At 37.0% G+C, this 22,119-nt stretch overlaps 1 protein-coding gene across 20 annotated transcripts in view; it reads right to left on the bottom strand.

Moving 5' to 3' along the window:
* The window catches only part of MFF (mitochondrial fission factor), a 30,784-nt gene extending 9,225 nt beyond the window's left edge, over positions 1 to 21,559 (bottom strand). For 2 of the 20 annotated variants that reach the window (XM_026491793.4, XM_026491794.4), the window contains exons 1-8: positions 21,368 to 21,541; positions 18,195 to 18,306; positions 17,265 to 17,442; positions 16,128 to 16,348; positions 15,034 to 15,203; positions 9,437 to 9,525; positions 6,829 to 6,903; positions 2,276 to 2,434 (exon numbers count right to left, since the gene is read on the bottom strand). In XM_026491793.4, the coding sequence (XP_026347578.2) occupies positions 2,276 to 2,434; positions 6,829 to 6,903; positions 9,437 to 9,525; positions 15,034 to 15,203; positions 16,128 to 16,348; positions 17,265 to 17,302 (752 nt within the window). In that variant the 5' untranslated portion in view covers positions 17,303 to 17,442; positions 18,195 to 18,306; positions 21,368 to 21,541. Of the gene's footprint in view, positions 1 to 2,275; positions 2,435 to 5,723; positions 5,802 to 6,828; positions 6,904 to 9,436; positions 9,526 to 15,033; positions 15,204 to 16,127; positions 16,349 to 17,264; positions 17,443 to 18,194; positions 18,307 to 21,367 lie in introns of all 20 variants that reach the window. The other 18 variants (XM_048214185.2, XM_048214186.2, XM_048214187.2 and 15 more) reach the window with 16 other exon arrangements.
* Between the last annotated feature and the right edge of the window lie 560 nt (positions 21,560 to 22,119).

The raw sequence follows: 22,119 nt of genomic DNA, 5'->3' as shown, positions 1-22,119 counted from the left end.
AAATTTTATAAGCAGTATTATTTTAATAATCATGCAAGTAGAACATTATCCAAATTTCACATTCCTACTTCTTGTATCTGCAAAGTCACGCCAGACAGTTCTCTTGTAGAAATAAAAACTGATTTGGTACTTACAATTCTGATTAAATCTTATTCAACATTTAGATCATAAGAAATTTAAATACAATCACAAAAAAAAAAAAAAAGAAAAAAAAGGAACCCTTTCAATAATGAAAGCATCCAGTAAGACTAATAAGAATCTAACCCTCCAGGGTCCAAAGTAACAACTAATGGTGTGTATCCAGGAGCAAAGAATTATTAATACAATTACTTCATGAATTTTAAAAATCTCATTTAAGTGAACAAGAAAAGATCATTCCTTTTCAGAAAACGGATTTTAAAGCTATCAATTCATTACAATTAAAAAATAAAGAAAACTTCATTTAGGGCTCAAAACAGTTTTTCATAATAAAAGAATAGAAAGTAAATCCTACAATAGTAAGATTTCTGATTTTGTATTTTTGAACTTGAAGCAAAATTTTTTTCCATTATGGAGAAGGACTGTTTTGTGAAGTTGCAATTACTTAATCTATATTGAATTTATAAATATCTTTCTCATTCAGATATTTTCACTGTAATAGCATTTGATATGACATAATTTGACCTCATAATCTGGTCTCTTCTAAGGACCTACTGTAATTAAAAAGTGAAAGAGGATACCTGGTGAAGAATAAAACTATTTTAAGGAGGGAGGAGAAAATAGGCCTTCGGGAAGATCAGTTCTTAAGTGCCAGGTACTTTATATTCAGTATCGTTGAACCATCTGCCATGACCCTAAATAAGGAATTTGATTGAGGCCATTATTACTTATATCTTAAATAAAGATGGTGGTGGTGGGGGAAGAGTCCTTACAAGAATCTAGAAAACTAGGTAATACTATTATTACCCCTCTATCTCTTTTTTGAATAGATGAAGAAAATGAGGCCCAGAGAAGCTAAGCAATTCGTCCAAGGCCCTCATGCAGCTAGCTATCCAGTGGGGCGGATCATGACGAATCAGACTGGCCCCCTGAATCCATGCTTTTTCTTCTGAACCACGCTGCTTCTTACAGGATGCAAATACTCTAAGACAGTCCTCTAAACACTTGGGGAGGGGTATATACACCTGCACACATATACATGAATACACATATACATACATGTATATGTAATTTTTCCCTGCTATGAGCTTTCTGTTTTAAGCTCTTTCTGGTGCAGCTTTAAGTTACTGGGGCTCAAATACATAGCACTGCATTTAACCCTGGGAAGGCTTAGAAACACCAGTCGACGGTACAGACAAGTGTTCAAGAAGTACGGTACAACCTCTGAGGCTTGTATGAGGATCAAAAGCACTCAACAAGAAAGTTTGTTCAAAGCGAGCCACAAGACACATTAATTCCTAAGGTAAGAAACAAGGTTTACTGGAAGGACCAGCTTCATTTACTGGGAACTCTTCAAAAGTTAAGAGTCTACTAAAATGACCATGGAAATTCAAACACTGACTCACTGAGTCACTAGATAAAATGTTTGGAGTTGAAATGAAACTGCCTATACTTTTCCCACACTATGCCAAAAAGCAAGGGCAGAAAAAAATATCTGAAACAATGGCAAAAAAGAATTTGTATGAGCAAGCCTAAGTGTACTACTAATGATTTCACTTGGGGATGTTCAGAAGTGAGAGAAGTTATAAATACTGAAAAATATCAGTATTATCAAAAAGATAACAGCACTTGGGGATTTCAGTACAGGCCTAGAAATCCGTAGCTAAAAGGAAAGTAAAAAAGTGTCCTGGCAGCTTCACTGATAGTCTTACTCAGATTTGCTTCATTAATCCAACCACATTAGTATCATAAATGATTCAATCAAAAGACTTACTAAAGAGAATCAGTATGCTTCAGTCCAACATCCTATGCTCAATCCAATAGTAGGCCTCCACATATTCCAATGGAGTCAAGTACTTAGAAAGGTCAACAAAGCCTTTGAAAAAAATCATTATGCTTCCTGTATATAGCTATTAACTGAATACTCTCCCTGACTGAAGAGAAGCTAACAGAATCTTGTGAAATGTGAATTTTGGACAATAATTTCAAATTAAAAGAAAGCAAAGCAAGTTGTTTTAAACCACCGCATCTTAGAAAGAGACAAAGGTGCAAACACAAAAGAAAGACACCACAGTCCACTAACAAGGAGCCAAAAAAATATGCATTACAGCTAGCAAGAGTCACTGATGCCAATCACCTGCGATTTTCATCCAGCACATCCAAGATCTGCTGGTAAGCCCTACGGGTGGAAGACTGGATAAGCGACAAAATGCCTCGAGCAGAGGAAAGATTAGCTCCATCTTCAGGTAACATTTGGGGAGGACAGACCCGAACCTGTTGTGGCGATGGTGTCACACTGTTTACATAAGCACAGCAAATGAAGAGAAAAACACTCAAGTCAGATTTTTATAAAATTTCAGCTGAGCAGTTTTCCCAAAACACTTAATATTTTAAGAATTATCTTAGTTTCCTTGTCCCTTTTCCCACCCTTCACTTTCCCCTATGAAAACTGTCAAACCAAACAAATTAATAAACCTATTAAATTGTTTTAAAAAAACAGCTACGATGCAACATCTGTGACTGTGTAGCCTCACACATCATATTAAACAAACTGAATGAGCAAAAACAACTTTGGAGCGGGAAGAGAACCCCAGCAAGCAGTGGGTTCAACCCCGAGCTTTGCAGAAGTGTCACTCTTTACTCGATGTATGTATTCCGATCCAGTCAATCAAACCTCTAACGACCAACACGGCACCGTGACTTATGGGTGGTGAGAAGATTAAGACAGAGAGTTCTAATATTTGGTGTCAGAGTTCAAACACATGACTCAAAATGATTCCATGAAAATGCCATTTCAAATACTTCACAAACAAAGACAATGAAGCAAGCTGGGTTTATGATGTGCAAATTAAAAATGAATTAAAGTTTCAGAAAGCTGTAACAAAAGCATTTTGATAGCTTAATTATATTAAAGCATATGTTCTCTAGCTAAATGACTAAAACATAAAACTACTTCCAATTCTGTGCAGAGAGTGAACAGAGGCAAGACAGTTCTTAAATTACCCAGATGGATGTAAAACAACCATTTCTGGGCTTCTTGGTGACATAATCTTAATCGTTCTCTCATGTGCAAGCTGAGAGTCACAATTTCTTTGGCTCCACTGCCAGTGCTTCATAGAAGCTGAACATATTTGAATGAAGCAATTTTACAGTTCTAACATAAACTCCTGAGCTTGGTGTATTTTCAGAGAGCAGTTTGATGTTAGGGCATGATCAGCTGTGTGAGGTATTTAAGTAATACCAGGACTTGGCCATCTGGTTTGTCACGTTAAGAGGCTTTGTTGCAATAGAAGGACTGTGATCCTGGGATGTGGGCTCAACACTTTTTCTCTGTGTCAGAGAAAACCCCTGAGGCTAAAACTCATCCTTGGGTATTTCATCCAAAAGAATGAAAGTGGAGCAGAGAGTGAACAACTGACAAGAGAAAAAATCTTTTATTTTGACTTGTGTAATCTTTTCTAACTTAACATGCTTTTTGTTTGGAAACGACAACATAAGTGGGATCATTTTTGAAATGGCAGCTGACATCTAATATTATTTCCAGAGTCCCCAGAACATTAAAAATAAAAACAAAATCCACAATTTTGTGAATAACTTTGAACGTCTTGATGATCCAAAGTGAGAAGTATTATAAATAAGAAAGCCATGTTTTCCAAAGACTATTTAGAAGAGAAAGATCAAAGCCATATCTTGGCATATTGAGAAATTAATTTATTAGGGCCGATTCACCACAGGAATTTGGCCTATTGCCATCAAGATAAATGCAAATTTTCAGGTACAGGCTCACAGATGATTACCCTAAATGTCTGTCCAGAGATTCTGGAATATATATAAGCCAACTTACCAACTGACCCATGACACTTGGCCAAACCCATATTGAGCATACGAGAAGAGTAAAAAAAAATCAGTATTATCTGGGATACAACGTCTAGGTATTAGCCTTGTACTCAGCCTTCTCTTTAGGGAGTATGGGAAAACCTGAACTTCTTGCTTTTTGTGAGAGAGCAGAATGAATTCATGTTCTGCATTACTATACACAAACAATCCAACTTATACTCTCTTGATAGAGCTGCCAACAAACTTGGCTAAATTTACTTAAATTGTAAAAGACGAACCAGTACAATATTCTCATATAATTGAAGTTTTTCTCTTTGCACTTTGGGGCTTAAAACGAACACTTCACATCATTCTGCATCAGTAAATACATTAGCTACACACTACTATATTAAAGACTATAATAATCAATATTTAGAATTATAATCTTAGAGCAACAATGTCAATAAACTAAATCCAAATTCACGACAAAAGTTTGACGGATTTTTGTCCACTAAAAATTACAGAAGGGTAACTTCCTTTGAGAGAAATAATTCTGTCAGAAACAAGCAATAGGAACTATTTATTTAAAGTTCTAAAAGTAAGTATTTCCTGTGCATACACAAGAAATCAGATGGTCATTTGTAAAGTAGTCAAGCCTAAACTAATTTCAGAATAACTGCAAAGAATTCTTAGGAGGGAAGGCACAGAAGGTTGAGTTTAAAAACAGTCCATAAGATCTCTGCTGATTCTAAGATTCTACGCATGATCATATGAAAATTGGAATATGACAACAAATGAAAAAAAACTTACATGATCCTCAACTGTAACTTAATAAAAAATACTTATGTAGAAAGATAAAAGATGAAATTAAGTCCTTATCAATACTAGTAAAGATATTTATTTCATCAAAGACCAACATCAAAAGCATATTTCGATTTCTCATTGTTTCTCAAAAGAAGTTAAAGTTCCAAAGATTTGTAAGAAATTTAACTTACTCTTCACTATTTGGTAATCCTTCATAACTTCATAAACACCAAAAACAGAACAGGAACTATTTTTAAAACTGCTGACCACTTTGGGCAGTTCATGTATAGATTAAATGCCCTTGATTAACATTTCCATCTACAGTTGAACCAAATGATTAAGTCACAAATGACCAAAATGGCCTTAATTAGAAGCAATAAATACCTCGGTAATTTTTTCTTTTTTAAAGCTTCAAGTGGTCTTGCAGATATTTTTTTACAAATAAATTTACAAAAAAGAATAAGCCCATTTTAACAATCATCATGATGCTAGCTGGAATGTCCACCACTGACTGGTATCAGCTGTGGAAGGGAACAGTGCTTTTAGGATTTTCATTTCTGTCCACTCATCCATCCAAGGTGTAGTGACTTTTTGTTCTGACAAGTGAACTACTGTGAAAAGCAAAAAAATTAACATATTGCCAAGGCACTGGGATTATTAAAGCAAATGTTGTAATATTAATAATTTAATAGAAATGTACTTAGATAATAAACTGATCCAAGTAATATAAAACAGCAAAATCTCAACTTTATACTTTTCTTTTACAAAAGATTAGGAAATTTTGAAGAAAGCACTCATGTTTACCGTGTCATTTCATCAGTAATACAACTACCTCATGCCTATATGAAATCTTACAACATGAATGTTAAGTAAACAACACTAGCAATTATGAGAACTAAAATTTAAATGAAAATTTATTTGGCATAACTATGTCATTATTAAAATATCAGTCCAAAGTCAAGTACCTCTTTCCCCAAGGATTTTCACAGGAACAATGTTTCTCAAACTGTGAGGGTATAACCTCTTTGGTGAGGCTCCAACCTCTTCCAAAAAACAGTAAAAGTAAAATTGTGAAAAGGGGGAGAAAAAACTTTCATGGAAACACAAATTTTGTACCAGTTCTCTTGAAAACATTTTTTTAAAGATTTTATTTGACAGACACACACACACACAGAGTGAGCGCAAGCAGGGGGAGCAGCAGGCAAAGGGAAAGGGAGAAGCAGGCTCTCTGCAGAGCAGGGAGCCTGATGCGGGGCTCAATCCCAGGACCCTGGGATCATGACCTGAACCGAAGGCAGATGCTTAACCAAATGAGCCACCCAGGCGCCTCGTTTCTCTTGAAATTTTAAATAGAAAACCTTATTTTTTACCACTGTCTATGGCAATTTCCTGATTCCTAGAAGCATAATAAGAAAACCAGAATAGGAGAAAAATCATTTTCTGTGGCTTCAGAACTGTATTGGCCATTGAATTCCTCTACTGCAGGCTAAAGTATTCCAATGAGAAGTCAGTCACTCCCACACTTTGTTCTGTCACACTTACAGAAAAAATGGGTTTAAATGATCTCAAAACATTCTTCTAAGCATTACTTTCATCCATGGAATTAAAAAAAAAAAACAAACTTAATGACAAATCACTCTTAAACCCCATTCTCCTTCTGGATGAAAGTAAGGCAAGAAAAGATAGTGTGCTAACATTGAAAAAAAGATTGGGATCACCGAACCTGGTTAAACTGAATCTACAGAGAACTAATATGCCAACCAAAGCAAAATAAAAAAAAAATAAAAAAGGATGCTTCACCCTTATGAGCAAATTATTCCATTTTACTTTCACCATTACACTCCAAATCATACATAACTTCCTTAATTGGTCTAGTTGTCTTTTTTCCCCCCTTAACAAAGTCTATGATGGCAATTTGAGAAATCCTAAAACCCAGGTACTGAAAAGCCAAACAGTAAGAGCATTAGGGTATTATATGATGATAATTACTTGGTGAAATATTAGTATAACATAAGCCTGCAAAATTAAAACAACTCCTAGTTGTGAAAAGCAGAGCAGATAGAATCTTACGTGTACTCCGGTGCCGAAATCGGTGCCTGGAACCTTGAAATTTTATTTCTTGGGGCAGAATCTGATCTGTGCCACCTTAAATAATAATTATGCTTCTTTTACATATTCAGCTTTTATAACAGAAAGAAAAAGCTAGATACAAGTCTACTGGTCAGAATTTATTTTTATGTCAATAGCGGACAATAATCAATCCTACTATCTCTTGAAAGCAATTAAGAGAACAAAGACCAGTGCTGCTGCTGTTTTGTCTATATGTACTTCTACTCCTAAAGCCAAGGAATAAAATAAAATGGAGGCAGGCAAAGGTTCATGCACAATGACACATAATTAATCCTACATTACAAAGAAGAGACTAAAACAGGTAAAGACAGCAAAAGTTTGATAATTATATTAGTGGAAGTAAAACGTAGCTGTTTTATATCAACAATGTCTTCGTTACCACATTACCAACACTGAATATATAATAAAGCTCATTATATAAAATTCCTAATGTTAATTACATGTAGATTCTTATAGATTAATTCAATTATAAATTTTAAAATTAATAATGGTAGGGGAAGAAAAAGCAAGGTTACATCATTAACAAAAAGATGGTTAAGTACCTTACCATGACATGGTAACATACATAACAAAAAAGTATGGTAATGTAAAAATTTCACTGTGAAAATATACAGTTAAATATGCATGCTATTTTTACCACCAAAAATTGAAACGTGAGATTTTCAGTTTTATTAACATCTAGAAAGTGCCATTAAGGCAACTTAAACACAAAAGAAAGCAAACATTAGTTAACTCTGTTAATCTTCTCTGTCATGAGGAACTTAGGTTATTGATAACTACAAAAATACTATGAACTAATCATCTACTCTAAGTTGTACCTCTCTAGGCTGGTTTTCAAACATAGTAAAGCTGTTTCCTTTCTCTTCAACACAACTCAGTTATCAATAGTTACTTAAAAACCAGAAGTGATGCTATACTAAGATAGTCCTGTTTTTATCTCACTAGTGAAATTTCAAATTTATTAGAGACCTAAACAATAAGCCACATCTTCATATAACAGAAAAGTTTATTAGAAGCCTTTGCTACCTTGAAAAAAATACAAATGAACATGACAAAAGCCCTTCGGTGTATGCTTAATCATTCTGATAAGTACTAAGTATCGAGAAGTGATCCTAGCCATCAACTCTGTAGCCTTTTTACCATTTGTGTAATATACCTGGAAATATTCTAGAAAAATGGATTTCGTGGACCAGCCGACATCCCTGCCAACCAGGTATCTTCAGAGAAACGTAACTACCATAAAAAATTTCATGTTAACGGTTGAACTTTTCAGGTATTTCCTGAAGGACAGATATGTTCATTTTCACTTACTGTCTTCCTATATAACAGAATAACTAGAACTACTTTGGGAGACATTTCAAGATTTTCCAAGAAATCGGAGCAGTTACAGTTCTCCTTTGCACCCACCACAAGAGAAGAGAGAGCCTAATCCCATCAAAGCCCCTTCTGCATCCTTACATTCTTCAGTCAGGTCCAAACTAGAACTTGATGTGCCTTAACACAAATGTTTATTGTACTGTGCTCTACTTTATTTGTATATACATTTAAGTGTTTTGCTTTTATCCAGATTTGCAAACTCTGAGAGAAGTGTACTATCTCCTGATTCTGCTCAGTTCCCAGAGAAGATAACAGGATGCTTGGCATCAAATATGGTTCATGATGACCAAAAATGTAATGAGGAAGATATATTAATTTACATAAACAATCTAAATCATCTTTTTAAAAAACCACAATCACCAATGGATTTGAGACTTAAAATTCTGAACAGATTTTAAAGCGATATTTTCTCTGTAAAAACCCATTAATTTTAATGAAACAACAAAAAACATCTGCCTGATCTAAAACACCTTATAGTGGGGTAGCTTTAAGATCAGAGTATGATAGTGTAACCAAATGAAAAACACCCCCTTAAACAACATACTTGTATTTTTGGAAGATGAAATGGATCTAACAATTCAATGACTCAGTAGGCACAGAGCTAAACAATAATCCAAGAAAAGTACAACAATTCCACTTGCCTAAGCTACATCGTTTACTACAGCTCATTAGAAGCAGAGCTGGAAGGGTTAGTTAACAATCTGATAACAAATTAACTTGAAAATAAAGACACTTACTTACAGTGTTTTCCTTTTGTTTTGTTTTTTCAACCTACATACTGATAAACACTTTTGAAGGCTGCACAGAACTGGGCACTTACTTTATCAATCTCTCTTAAGTGTACTTTATAAGCAATTCCCAAAATAAGTAAATCATACTTCTAGAATTCTGCCATACACATAGAAGAGGATAATGCTACTGGAAAGTTCGCACAACATATTTTAAGGCTATAAAAATAACTGCAAAAATGTAAAATTGATGTAAATGTAAAATAGAATTCAAATGCTTAAAAGCGAATTATATGCTTTTTTCTCAGGTTCTTAGGCACTGACACATACTTTTTTTTTTAATATTTGGGAGTTAAAAAAATAAGTAAATTATTTAGAAAAAGATGGGAGAATATATGGAGAAAACTAATGAAAGAGATACACCGCTCAGTGGTTCTACTCACATGGAGTCAGCTCTGACCAGCTGTCCGTTTTGGCGAACAGCATTTTCACTCATAGAGCGCTCTCTTTTTAGCCTGCCAACTGCACGGATCTGTAAGGCACAAAGAAAGGGAGAGGAATAGAAAATATTCTTAGTAGCCTAGTAGCTACTTAGCATCAAAAGAACTTTAATCCAAGGCTATTCACAAAATTTACAAAGAACATAACCAAGATGGCTGCCAAGCCTGAGTACTAAAGACAGGTTATAAAAACAAAAAAACCCTACTTATTATAATGCAGATAAACTTAGGAATGCTTCTTTACCTCCTGAAAAAAACTACTTCTGGTTTCTATTTAAGTATCAGTCTTACTTGGTACAATTATATTTTTATTTATTGTAATTTATATAATACACTTATATGAAGAACAATTCACAACAGTTTTTAAAGGCATGCATATTATAGGAAATGCGATGTATTTGTATTACAAACAAATGTTCCAGGCTTCTGGGGTTAAAACAAACTCAGATTTGTTTGGATATGTGAAAAAAAGCCTTGGTAGTAGCTTAAACTTTTTGGCATTCCAGAAATAGCCACAGTCTCCCATCCCACATGCTCTTCTTACAGAATGTATCACTGACCTTCTCCAATAAGGGACAGGATTTATGTTCCCTTACTTTGAAATTGGGTGGGCTGGTGACTGCTGTAGAGATGATGCAATGTGACTTCTGAGACTAGGTCATAAACAGCAATAAGCCTTCTGCCTTTCTTCCCTACGCTGTTCATGTTTGGAACAATGGCACCATGATGTGAAGATGCCCACAACTCACATGTAAAGGCCATGTGTGGGTGCACCCAAGAACAACTGTAGCTGAGCTCCCAGACAAGAGCCAGTATCAACAGACATGTGAGTAAACCATCAGATGATTGTAGACTCAGGCTGTAGAGTCATCCAAAGTCATCCCTAGCTTTGAGACTTCCTAGCTTAGACCCAGATATTGTAAAACAGAAACAAGCTTACCCCATTATGTCAGTTGCAAATTCTTCACACACAGAATCCAGGTCCAATAGCGAAATGAAATTCTGACTTTTCCTTTTTGTTTTAAGCCACTTAAGGTGGTTTATTACAGAGCAATAGAACAATGGCAATCACTAACTTTCCTGTTTGTTTAGTTTGCTTTTCTTTTTCTTTTTGTTTTTAACTAGAAACAGCCATGGCAACTTCATGGCTGTTTAAAAAAAAGGAAACTTTACTATAAAGGACATTGGTATGTGAACTAAGGGACTTAAAAGTTAACATTTTAAAAAACGCAAATCAGTACCTAGTGATGATCTTTTAAAGACTTGAGAGTAGACCAGCAGGTTACAAGCACCTTCAATGGAGAATAAATCCAGATTTCATGCCAACAAAATTTAAAACCACACTATATAGTACATAATTTCAGAGCATGGTTTAGATTTGGTTATGGGTTATAAACCATTTACTCTCTTGAGCAAAAGAAAAAAAAAACACTCCTAGAAACAAAAAAGGAGTCAGGCTGGAGCCTACTGCAAGAGCCCTTTGCAGTTACACCAAAAATAAAAACTACTTTAAAGCTATATATATATATATATATATATGTGTGTGTGTGTGTGTTAAGTTATATACAACTTAAATATATATATACACATAACTTAATAATATATTGCTATATATGCACATATATATATTGGTGTTTTACATACATATACTGGTGAGATATATATAAGTTAACACCTCCTCAATCAAGTACACTTGATTCAGAGAGCAGTACGGAGTTAATTTGTGAGAATCTCAGGGAACCCTGCCTTCCTACCTACTGCACAGCTGTGCTCGCTTTCCCTAGAGAATAGCTCTTCCATGTTGCAGGGATCAAGATGAATTCTCTACTAAATCAGAACCATTCCTGCTGTTGTGTTGTGAGAACCAAGATTAAGCAGGACAGGAAGTGACAGAAGACAAGTTATGTCTATGACTTCAACACAGCCTGGAAACTGGAGGATCCTAAGTCTGTTATTTTCACCATTTGAAATCTGATTTAAAGATAACTTACCAGGAACATTAAGACTGATACTACTGCCATACTAGAGGGAAAAAGCACCTTCAGACAAAAGCATACATTTGCCATGCCTTCTAATATGACCAACTTGTATTCTGTAATACCAAAGCGCATGGACACAGCCTGAAGTGATAAGGAACACTATCTTTTAAAAATTTCCACCCTTTAGTTCAGTCATGGTGATGGATTTTTCAATCCAAGGTTTTCATTTATTTTTAAAAATTATTTTTTTCCAGCTTTATTGAAATCTAGTTGACAATTCAAGGTTTTTAAATGTCATTCAGAAGGAACAGGCACTGACTACCCATTTAAAAATTTGTACTCAGTCCTGAAGCTGAGAAAGCTTCCCAGCTCCAGGTCACTTCCTATAGGTATCAGGGTCTTCTGTGTCTGATAGTAGGCTTAAAATTCCTCCCTTCTCATTTATACTGCCTAATCAATGCTAAGAACACTAAGAACTGTCATGATTTGGTTATTCTGCAGTTTCTTACCCAGATCAGACAGTTTATTACTCAGTTGCTCTATTAGCTCCCTACAGGTAGAATCATCAACCGATGGTCATATCCTAGTGTTGCCTTCCAAGTACAGATTAGGTATATTGAAAAGGTTCATCAACTTCCTCTCTACCAGCCAAGCCTCCAGATTTTATAAATCCTGTCTATGCGAGGGGATTATCTGCTTCATGCTTTAAGCCCTCTCCATGGGTTCCCTTGGGTTCTTCAAGCCAGTTTAGGAATTCAAGTGCAGATACTTTCTGCAAACTTATTCCTTGTATCAGACAACATTTTAGACAATAACTTCTATAGCCTTCTTCATAAGCCACCTTCTTATAGTCTCCTTTCTTGCCATAGGCCAGTGGTTTTCAACTAGGGGTGATTTTGCCCTCAAGGGGATATGTGGCAATGAATGGAGAGAATTTTTCCTTTCTTTTTATTGTGATAAACTACACATAACATAAAATTCACCATTTTAAACTACTATACAATACAGTGTATTTGATGCATTCGAACGTGTAACCATCACCTCTACCTAGTTCCAAAACATTTTTATCACCCCAAAAGGAAATCCTGTAATGATTAAACAGTCATTCCCAATTCCCCTTTCCCTCAATTTGCTGGCAACCAGTAATCTGCTTTCTGTCTCTATGGATTTGCCTATTCTGGATATTTCATGTAAGTGGAATCATCAAATATATGGCCTTTTCTGTCTGGCTTCTTTGATGTAGCATAATGTTTTGAAGGTTCATCTATGTTGTATAATGTGTAAGTACTTCATTCCTTAGTATGGCTGAATAATAATCCACTATATGGATACACCACATTTGGTGTATCTATTCTTCAGCTGATGGACACTGAGGTTATTTCCACCTTTTTTAACTACTAGAGACATTTTTGATTTTCATGATTTGGAGGATTCCACTGTTATCTACTACACAAAGATCAAGAATGATGTTAAACATTCTACAATGCAAAAGGATAGCCTTCACCACAACAAAGAATTATCCAGTCCAAAATGTCAACAGTGCCGAGGTTGAGAAACCTTGGTATATGCTATAAAATAACTACTACAGAGTCAGTGATTCAGGGGATCTCACTTGGTGGGTTCTGACTAGCATCTGAATGAATCATCAGTGCAGCCCTCAGGGCCTTACTGCCCTCCTCTTTCAATCCATCTTCTAGAAGCAACTAGGACTCTGGTTCTTTTTCCTTTCTCCTCTGATCAAGAGGTCGATTGTGTTGAAGGCTGCCGGACCCTTCCATGGACTTGAAGTACAGATCATCACCTTTGCTTTCCTTTCAACAGGCAGCCAGTACTAATCTGTGAAACTCCTTTCTTGCATCTCACGATTTGGCTCCTGCCACAGGATCTTAACTTTTATAACAATAATATTTAAACATACAAGCTTTTAACATAAATTAGAACATGTGCTAAATACACTACATGCATTATTATAGTTAATTCTCACAATAATCTTAAGCACTTAGCATTATTCTTATCTTTCTTTTAGAGATGAGCCTTGGAATTGTTAAATAAGTTACCCAAGGTTATATCATTAGTAAGTAGCAAAGGAGGCCTTCAAAATTAGGTCTCACTCTCAGCTTAAGTTTTTCACTCCAGTGCTACATACTTCGGGCATTTACCACATTTGACTAAATGTACCCCTACTACTGCAGGAGTAAGCCCCATAGGTCTACTGATGGCAATCCTGGTAAACCTTTTTTCTTAAAAGTAATCACTCAAGAAAGTGCCTGACTTGTTTTCAATCAGTTATGCTCACCAAGTAGGCAGTTAAGTATCTAAAATAGTGGGAGGAGAAAGATCAAGAGGAAAACAAAACTTGAAGAATATTACAGGGAGGGTTTCTCCCCTGGTAGAATCCTCACTCCAAGACATTATTATCCACAGCAGTAATTTCCACTGGGAACTTTTGCGGGGCCAGGAAGCAGGGCCTCTAACGGAAAGCATGCTGTGATACCGCTCGTCTCGCGTGACGAGTCTCATAACTTTCGTTATTCTTTGCTGTTAAGAACTTGGGATCTTCTGTGTGTATTGGTGTCTCTCCCTCACTCATGCCACCATGCGGGAACTCTACCTCACCACACAGGGTCTTACACAAAAGCTCAGAGAATGTTTGTTAAATAAATACAATTCTATAAGTATCTCAGTGCCTTTTCACCATGTGAACACTAAATTTAGTGCTTTTCACCAAGAATATATCCAGAATGTCCAAACTGGCACCTACATTGTCTCAGTTACCTCAGCAGAAACTTCCAACCTAAGAAAAGGCCATCCCCAGCACTAGGACACTGCACTCCCCTGGGTGATTTGGTTACTTTACCGTCGTTGTAAAGGACTAACATGAACAATGACACACAGGCAGTTCCACTATCAATAAAAACATATGTTTGCCAATTGTCTTACACTAGCTTCATCACAACACAGAAGTTCAGAAGCGACAGGGTAAAAGCTGCAACTCTAAGAATCATCACAGAAAATAAATTTTACAAGATTGGCCCTGAATCAATGAGAGAGGCAGGATGTGAACCTTGCTACTAACACCTCATGAGTCCATGCTGCCATATTTAGGTCAACAGGGCTATTAATGTTACAAGGTGCATTAACTTAGGCTTTTTAGCAAGCAGGGAAGACTAGGTAGTATCAAGGAAAAAAAGAGCTTTCTTTGTCCTGTTTGCCAGATTTCTTTTGTAACAAAGTGATGCATTTTCTATGCTATACTTCCCAACTCTTTCAGTACTGCTTAAGGTGTAACTCCCAGCCATAAAAGCTCTTCTTTCTAGACCATGTGAATGTTAATGATTTCCACAAAACTTCCATTTTCCTGAAACCTAACATTTAAATTTAAAAAAATAGCATAATATCTTATTTGGGGTATCTATACACCAGAATTTATAGTACGCAATGGTCCATGTGGAAGGCTTTCATTACATATTGCTAATGTAGGATTTATAGCTTTCAATCCTCTTTACCTTTTGCTTTTGTCTGTATTATTTCAAATTCGGTTGACATTAAAACTCTACTTACTTCTTCATTTTGAGGGGTTGGAGGAGGTCTTTCTAAATCCAGAAAATCTAGTGGTCTTTCACTTAGTGTAAGCACACGAGGTGGTGTTTTTAGTGCCAGAGGTTTAAAGGGAGTTGACTGAATAAGGTCAAGATCTGCTGGTCTTGAAAATGGAATGTCTTCATTATTTCCTAGGAACAAAAAAATAAAAATGAAAGGAGGGAGGCTTTAAAAAGATAGTGGTTTTATTAAAATGTATCTGCCACTACACACCCCCTAGAATGACTAATTTTAAAGACTGACAGTACAAAGTGTGGCAAGCATGTGGAGCAATGGAAACTATCATACACCACTGATGGGAACATAACAGGTACAATCAATTTCAAAAACAGCTTGACAGTTTTTCATAAAGTTAAACATAACTTATGGTATAATCCAGAAATATGAAAACACACACCCTACAAGAACTTGTACTTTAATGCAGCTTTATTCTTAACAGCCCTAAACAGGAAACAACCCAAATCTCCATCAATAGGTGAATTCACAAATTGTGGTATATGCACATAGTGGAATACGACTCAGCAATAAAATGGAATGAACAATTGATACAAGCAAGAACACGAAAGAAATTTCAAAAAACATTACACTAAGCAAAAGTCAGACCCAAGAGTATAAACTGTATCATTCCCTTTATACGAAACTCTAGAAAAGATGAATCTAGTCTCTGGTTTTAGAAAGGAGATTATGGTTGCCTGGAATTGAGGGGGAGGAACTAAAGGAGATGGGGCACAAGGGAACCTTTCCGGGTAATTAAAATGTTCCATATCTAGACTGTGGTGGAAGGTCACAGGAGTACATGTATTTGTCAAAACTCATCAAGCTTCATACTTAAAAAATTACACATATTTTATGTATGTAAATTATGTCACAATTAGTTGAATTATTAGAAAACACTCTTTGAAATTTCAGACAATTATAATAAAACTTCTGAAAATAATGTAAAGTTGTATTTCCCATCCCCTTTTCTAAATATTATTTTGAAAAACCCAGAAGTTTTCATAAAAATACATAAAACAAAGATTCATCAGGAAACTTTCTAAACAAACGTAAAATACCTGCTACAACAATCCTTTCTGGAACCTGCATAATGACACTAGTATTTGGAACTCCTTCTTGGAATCCTTGTTCCAGGTCAGCATTTGGTGGTGCTACCTTTAATTTCTCCGGGACCCTCATTTGCTGACTAATACCTTCGGTGTATTCCATTTCATACTGAATTCGACTAATCTCCGCCATCTCAGCAGCAGTGGGAGAAGGAAATGCTGCCTCACTCACCCTGTGGGAAAAAATTTAAAGACAGGGGTGACTGTTAAAATTTCAGTCTTCTCTAAAGTAGTGAAATTAGAAGACGACACCTTGCAGGAAGCGCAAAAGGAGACTTCTCATTTATGAGTATTGAATACATACAAAGGAAAAGTAAAAGACTGAAGAAAACATTTTCTTGAACATAATGCCTTCTCACTTATCAGCTGAAATGGCACCCTGAGGATATTGGTTAAGAGCAAATTTTAAAATTATTGTATAACCACAGAACAAATGTGCACACACACACACACACTCTTTCTCTCTACATAGCTATGCATGCTGTTTATAATTCAAAACTGAATGAAATAAAACTTAAAATTTCCTAGTTAATAATTTGAGGGAAAGCTGTTAGAATCTTATAAAAATGAAATTAGAAATTGCTGTCATGCATGAAAAAAAGAAAACCTTTTAATGATGAAAATCAGATTCATAAAGTAAATAAGGCTAATTGTAAATTTATTTTAAAAATGTAGTCCCCTGACAAATCACAAGATACAAATTCGCACTTCTCTTACTGAATGTATACCTGGCGACTGAGATGCAATGAACACGAGATACAGAATATGTAGCAAGAAATTCTTCCTGTATGCATGCATTCGTTTTGTGGGATTAGAAGCTTCACATTAATCTGTATTCAATTTCGTATTTACATGTGTAGTTTTAAAAAGCACAACATGCCTTCAAGGGGAAAGTCAGTACAAATGCACTGAATAACCTTCTAAATTAGAGAAGGATCCATGCTTCAGAAAAATGCAGATGGAAGCTGCCCCCAAATACAAAATGCGGAAAGAAGTGTAGAAGAGCACGGTTAGCCTATGGCAATCAGCTTTACAGACACTATCTCTCAAGCCTCTAATACCAGCTCAACTGAATAAAATGTCACTGACCTTCCTACTGGGGTGTCACTGCTTGTTCTTTTACTCATTTTTAATACAGTAAATACATGTCTAGAATAGCTATTAAGATACTGCTACCCTGTAGTTCGGTTTACTTTATACAACAATTCCCCTACAGATCTGAACTTTTTGGGAGGTGTACGTAACAACACGGACACTGCTTTTCCAGCTGTAAAAAAGAAAGAATAAAAATCAGTATTTTAACAACTCATTTATTTAAAAAACCATAAATAAAAGCAAGTATCTACTTAAAATTATCTTCTAAGACTTGATCTATAAAACCAATTTTCAGATTTCTCCTACAGAGTTATTCTATACCTCAAAAATCATAAAGATGCTTTTACACACAATCACTATTTTATTATTTTCCAAACAGGATAATCAAATGTATATAAAAATATGAAGTCACAGTAAAATAAGAAAAAAAAAAAAGCATCTGCCATAAGACTCCTTCAATCATTATATTCTGAAGGGGGAAAAGAGTCCTTTTCTTTTTTAAGGCTTAAGTCCAATACAAATGAAGAAATCATGATCTGACGTAGCCTAAAAAAATGATACATAAGTAATGGTTTCCTTAAAAGGAAATGCCTTCAAAAGCCAAATTGCACTGAATTTTCTGCAAAAGATATTAGATACAAATCAAGGGCAATAAAAAGTAAAGACGGTATAAAGGTGAGTCATACCTGGGATATTTCCTAAACTCCATGTCAGAGATGTGTTATGACCCTTGAACTACCTCAATCAGATGCTTAGGAGAGTTCTTGAAGGTTGCTCAGAGTGCTACGCCCTGACAACTGGTTAGTTATGACTGCTAAACTGCTTCCTCTATTCTTTACCAAAATGTGTGAATTTTAAGGATCTGGCATGCAGATGGTTTAAAGACTAAGAAAATAGAGCCAAAAAGACAAAATTTTTACTCACAAATGTGTACCAACTATGGCTTGCTATTTGGCACTATCTGCTTCTGTGCTTCATATTAAATCCTTTAACTTGCTTCAATGTGCCTGTGCTGGATTTAGAGCCACTTTTGTCCCTAGGGGAGAAAAACAGGAGCTAATTGAAAACCTACGTGATACCAACATTAGGGATTCATTGCTGGCAATCCTCTAAATGATGTCACCAAAGATACACAACCTCACATTAAGAAACCAATACAATACAGAGAGAAAAAATTAACAAGCTTACTACCAATTTTAGTCCCATAGACAGGGACCTACAATCATACATTAGTTAATCCAAGATAAAATAAAGAACTGTCATCATTTCTGATTTGAACTTAGAAAGATGTGACAGATGAAAAATTTAAGTTTTGAAAGACTTAATACTTATGTGTGTGTGTATGTATATATATATATATATGGAGGAACAGATGCATTTTGGCTAAATTTTTATTCAGCAATTTTCACGCAATACTTACGTTAATCTCATATTTATTTTATTCACAACTTTTATTCGGTATTTGAATTCGAACCAGTAATATATACACATGGTACAAAGCACACAAGAACATTCAGAGAACACAGTGTCCCATTAGACTCTATTCTATAACCACCTAGGTCCCCACAGGCAATCTCTATTATAATTTTTGTGCCTCTTTCTAGAGGAGAAACTCTTCCAATACTTGTGTGTAGATGAAGCACAACAAAAGCTTATATTCAGATATGATACTGAAAAGAGGTATCTCAAAACAATTATAGCCTTGGGACATTATACATTGAAATTTTAATAATAAACAAGGGACACAAATAATCAGAATATTATCTCCCTGAAATGTGCTATTCTCCCCACTCCATTTACTGCATTTCAGTCTTTTTATTGACTTTCCACCAATACATCCCATGAGTGTCAAAATTTCATTCTATAGCAACATCTTGTCTTATGAGAATCTCTCTGTCTGTAAATATCACAGACTTAGATCATAAAGATAGATGTTGAAAAGACAACTTCTAGAAAAAGCCAAATTCTCCTGTAGCCTATTTGAGCTACTTAAATTTAAAAAATGGCACTTTTCTAAGATAGAACACTATACTGTCCTAATTAAATCAGAATCTATCTTTTTTCCTCCCTCATTAAACTGTAGCATTTCTGGTATTATCTTTAGGCAAAACGTAAAATAAACTTTTCATTTGGAGTTAAGATATTAATTCCAGAGATTCTGCCATTAGAATCTACTAGGCAACCAGTACATGATTCTCTGTCATATAATTAAGGAGACAAAATCTCTCTCGTAATCACAGATGATCTTAGACCTCTAATTTCTAAGCCTCCGAGCTCCCTAACACCAGTAGTTTACCAGTTTTATAGTATTTCCCACACTTCCACAGTGCATTTACTTACCTACATTTAATTTTTTAACTCAACTTTTAAACATCTTAAATGTATTTTAAAAGGAAACTTTACATCACTACCTTAAACCATAAATATAGAAATACATGTAACAAAAACATAACTGAAAAAAAAAAAAAAAACCCTATCTATATACTATCTAGAATCAAGTCAAATTCCACTTCTGGAAAGTGTCCAAAATTTGGGACACAATGATTCAAGCTTGACTTTCTTATTTTCTGTATTACAATACTGGAACCCAGAGAAATAGTCCTGGAAGTCGCAGAAACAACTTGGGTCAAACTGACTGTGGTTGCAAAGATTTATATAATTCTCCAATTCTTAACAACAACAAAAAAATCCGGTTCTTTATCACTTATTGTGTAGTACTAGTTCAAGGTTTTTATATAGGTCACCCTGTTTCTGTTCTCTTTCCAAGCAACTATACTTAAAAAATTGGTGCACTGGCAAATCAGGGTGTAGCAATCCAGGATTAATTGTAGTTTTGAAAGAAAAGTCGCCAAAAACATGAAAAAACAAATCCACAAATTTTAAAATAAGGTTATGAATCCACAGAAAGCAAGTCTGAACAGCAGAAGGGAGGAAAGCAACTGCTAAACTTTGTAATCCTAAAAGGAGGCAGTCCTATCAGACAGGAAGGGATAGAACACACAATTTCCTTTTGGAAAGAATAGCAAAACCAATTCCCAAGTGTTTGAAACCAAAAAGATAGCAGGTCCTACACATAATTTAATTACACGGGGAGAAGACTACTAAACTAAGTACAACTCAGTCGTTCTAATTCTTTCCAAATCCATTTTCCTGAAGGTTTTTCTTGTGGGATCTCATTAGCCGACGAAACTGACACAGAAACAAATGTTTTTCATCTAGGGAGAGAAAACATTTAAGGTCCTTCAGGTCACATCTCTCAGTGGATGGGAGACCTGAATACAACTGGCTCTACACTTGGGAGCAAGGGCTCTGGGGCTTTTCTCATCTGCTGCCCTGAAAAGATGTCACCACTTGGAAAGGGTCCTCAGCCCTACAGAGCGCCCCTTGCTCTAACGCTGTAGGACTCGGCCCAGGGTGTTCCTGCACCATCCAAGGGGCCTCGTCCTGCAGGCGAAGGTCAGAGGCTCGGCGGACGGGTGCCCGCTTTCCTCCTCCGGCCTCCCAGCTTCTGGAAGGAAACCCGAGGAGCAACTAACTCCCAGCATTCACACCTGGGAGCAAATGTGCTTACAGACCCACCCGACCTGGGGCCTCCCGCGGCCGACCGGCTTGCAGCAAGGCCTTCCTTTCCGAACACGTATTTCCCACAAAGTAAAAACAAAAAACCAAACTACTTGTCAAGCCGGCTGGCGTCTGGTCCAAGGTCATTCTGAAAGGGGCCAGGGCCTCGGCCGGGAAGGATGAGGGAAAACCCCCAGCAAAGCTCCGCGTTCAAGCTCTCAGGACATCCCCAGTGCTTTTCAACTCCGCCCCCCCCCCCCGACTGTCAAAATGAGACCCCGAACTAGAAAAGTGGGAGCAGGTTAACCCCAAAACGTTCAGAGGAGCGTGTGCTGCTCTCCTCAGGGAACGAGGAGGCGGCAAGGTCCTAAGGAGGAGGAAAGGCCAGAGCCCGGGGGTCGGGACTCGCGGCGACACCATGGACGGGCCGGGGCCACCGCGGGTCCCTCCGTCGGCCGGAGGGTCACGGCCGCGGCGCTAGGCCTGGAGGCCGGTTCGGGCCGCCGGTCCCGGGTCGGGAAGGCATAAGTACCCACCTCTGGACCCGCTGGAGGGTCCCCGGCGAGGGCCGCAGCCCGCCGGCTCCCGGGGCGTTCGGGTGGGCGCTCCCAAAGGCCGTTGGCCGAGCGCACTGAGGCGCCCGGGCAAAGAACCGGCCGGGGCGGCCCGCAGCGGGCCGGCAGAGACTGGAGAACGGCCGGGGCTGGCCCTTGCCGGGAGCCGTAGCTGAGGCAGGTTCGTAGTCATGTGACACAGGGAAGGGCGGACGTGAGGCTCACGCACAGGAGCGGGGGCAGGGCGACGGCAATATGGGGACATCTTTGTTGAGGGCAGTCTCAGGCAGCAACGCTTCTGTGGTTATGAGTTTGGTTCACGCTTGAACTTATTGGAGTTCGTGATCTGTAAGACCCACGTGTTTACAAGGTAAACCTTCGATAGCCAGTTAACATGACTATTTTTCAGGACTATTTGCATTAAAATCTATGCTGCGGGAGACCTAATACTCTGAATATTTCACCAGCTCTGCCGGTGATAACGCCAATTTGGATTACTGGTCGAGCCCTCTAATTATTAGATGTCTTCCTTAACAGTGACCCCCTGCCCTGACTGACTCCACTAATCCCTCAATATAAGAATGCTGGAAAAAGAGAAGTTAGTAGTTAGAAGCCTTGTTTAGCTTCGGGAGAGCCCTCTCTGGATCTAACCACCAACCTAACTTTGTGTGGGAAACTGAGTACTCTGCTCCCCAACGTTGGGACAGACTGAAGCCAGATCGCGGGGTATTTTG

The sequence above is a fragment of the Ursus arctos genome, unplaced genomic scaffold (assembly GCF_023065955.2).
Source record: "Ursus arctos isolate Adak ecotype North America unplaced genomic scaffold, UrsArc2.0 scaffold_1, whole genome shotgun sequence".
In the NCBI taxonomy this organism is placed as follows: domain Eukaryota; kingdom Metazoa; phylum Chordata; class Mammalia; order Carnivora; family Ursidae; genus Ursus; species Ursus arctos.
Note: the sequence above shows the minus strand (reverse complement) of the source record. Positions and strands in the feature narration are given on the sequence as shown.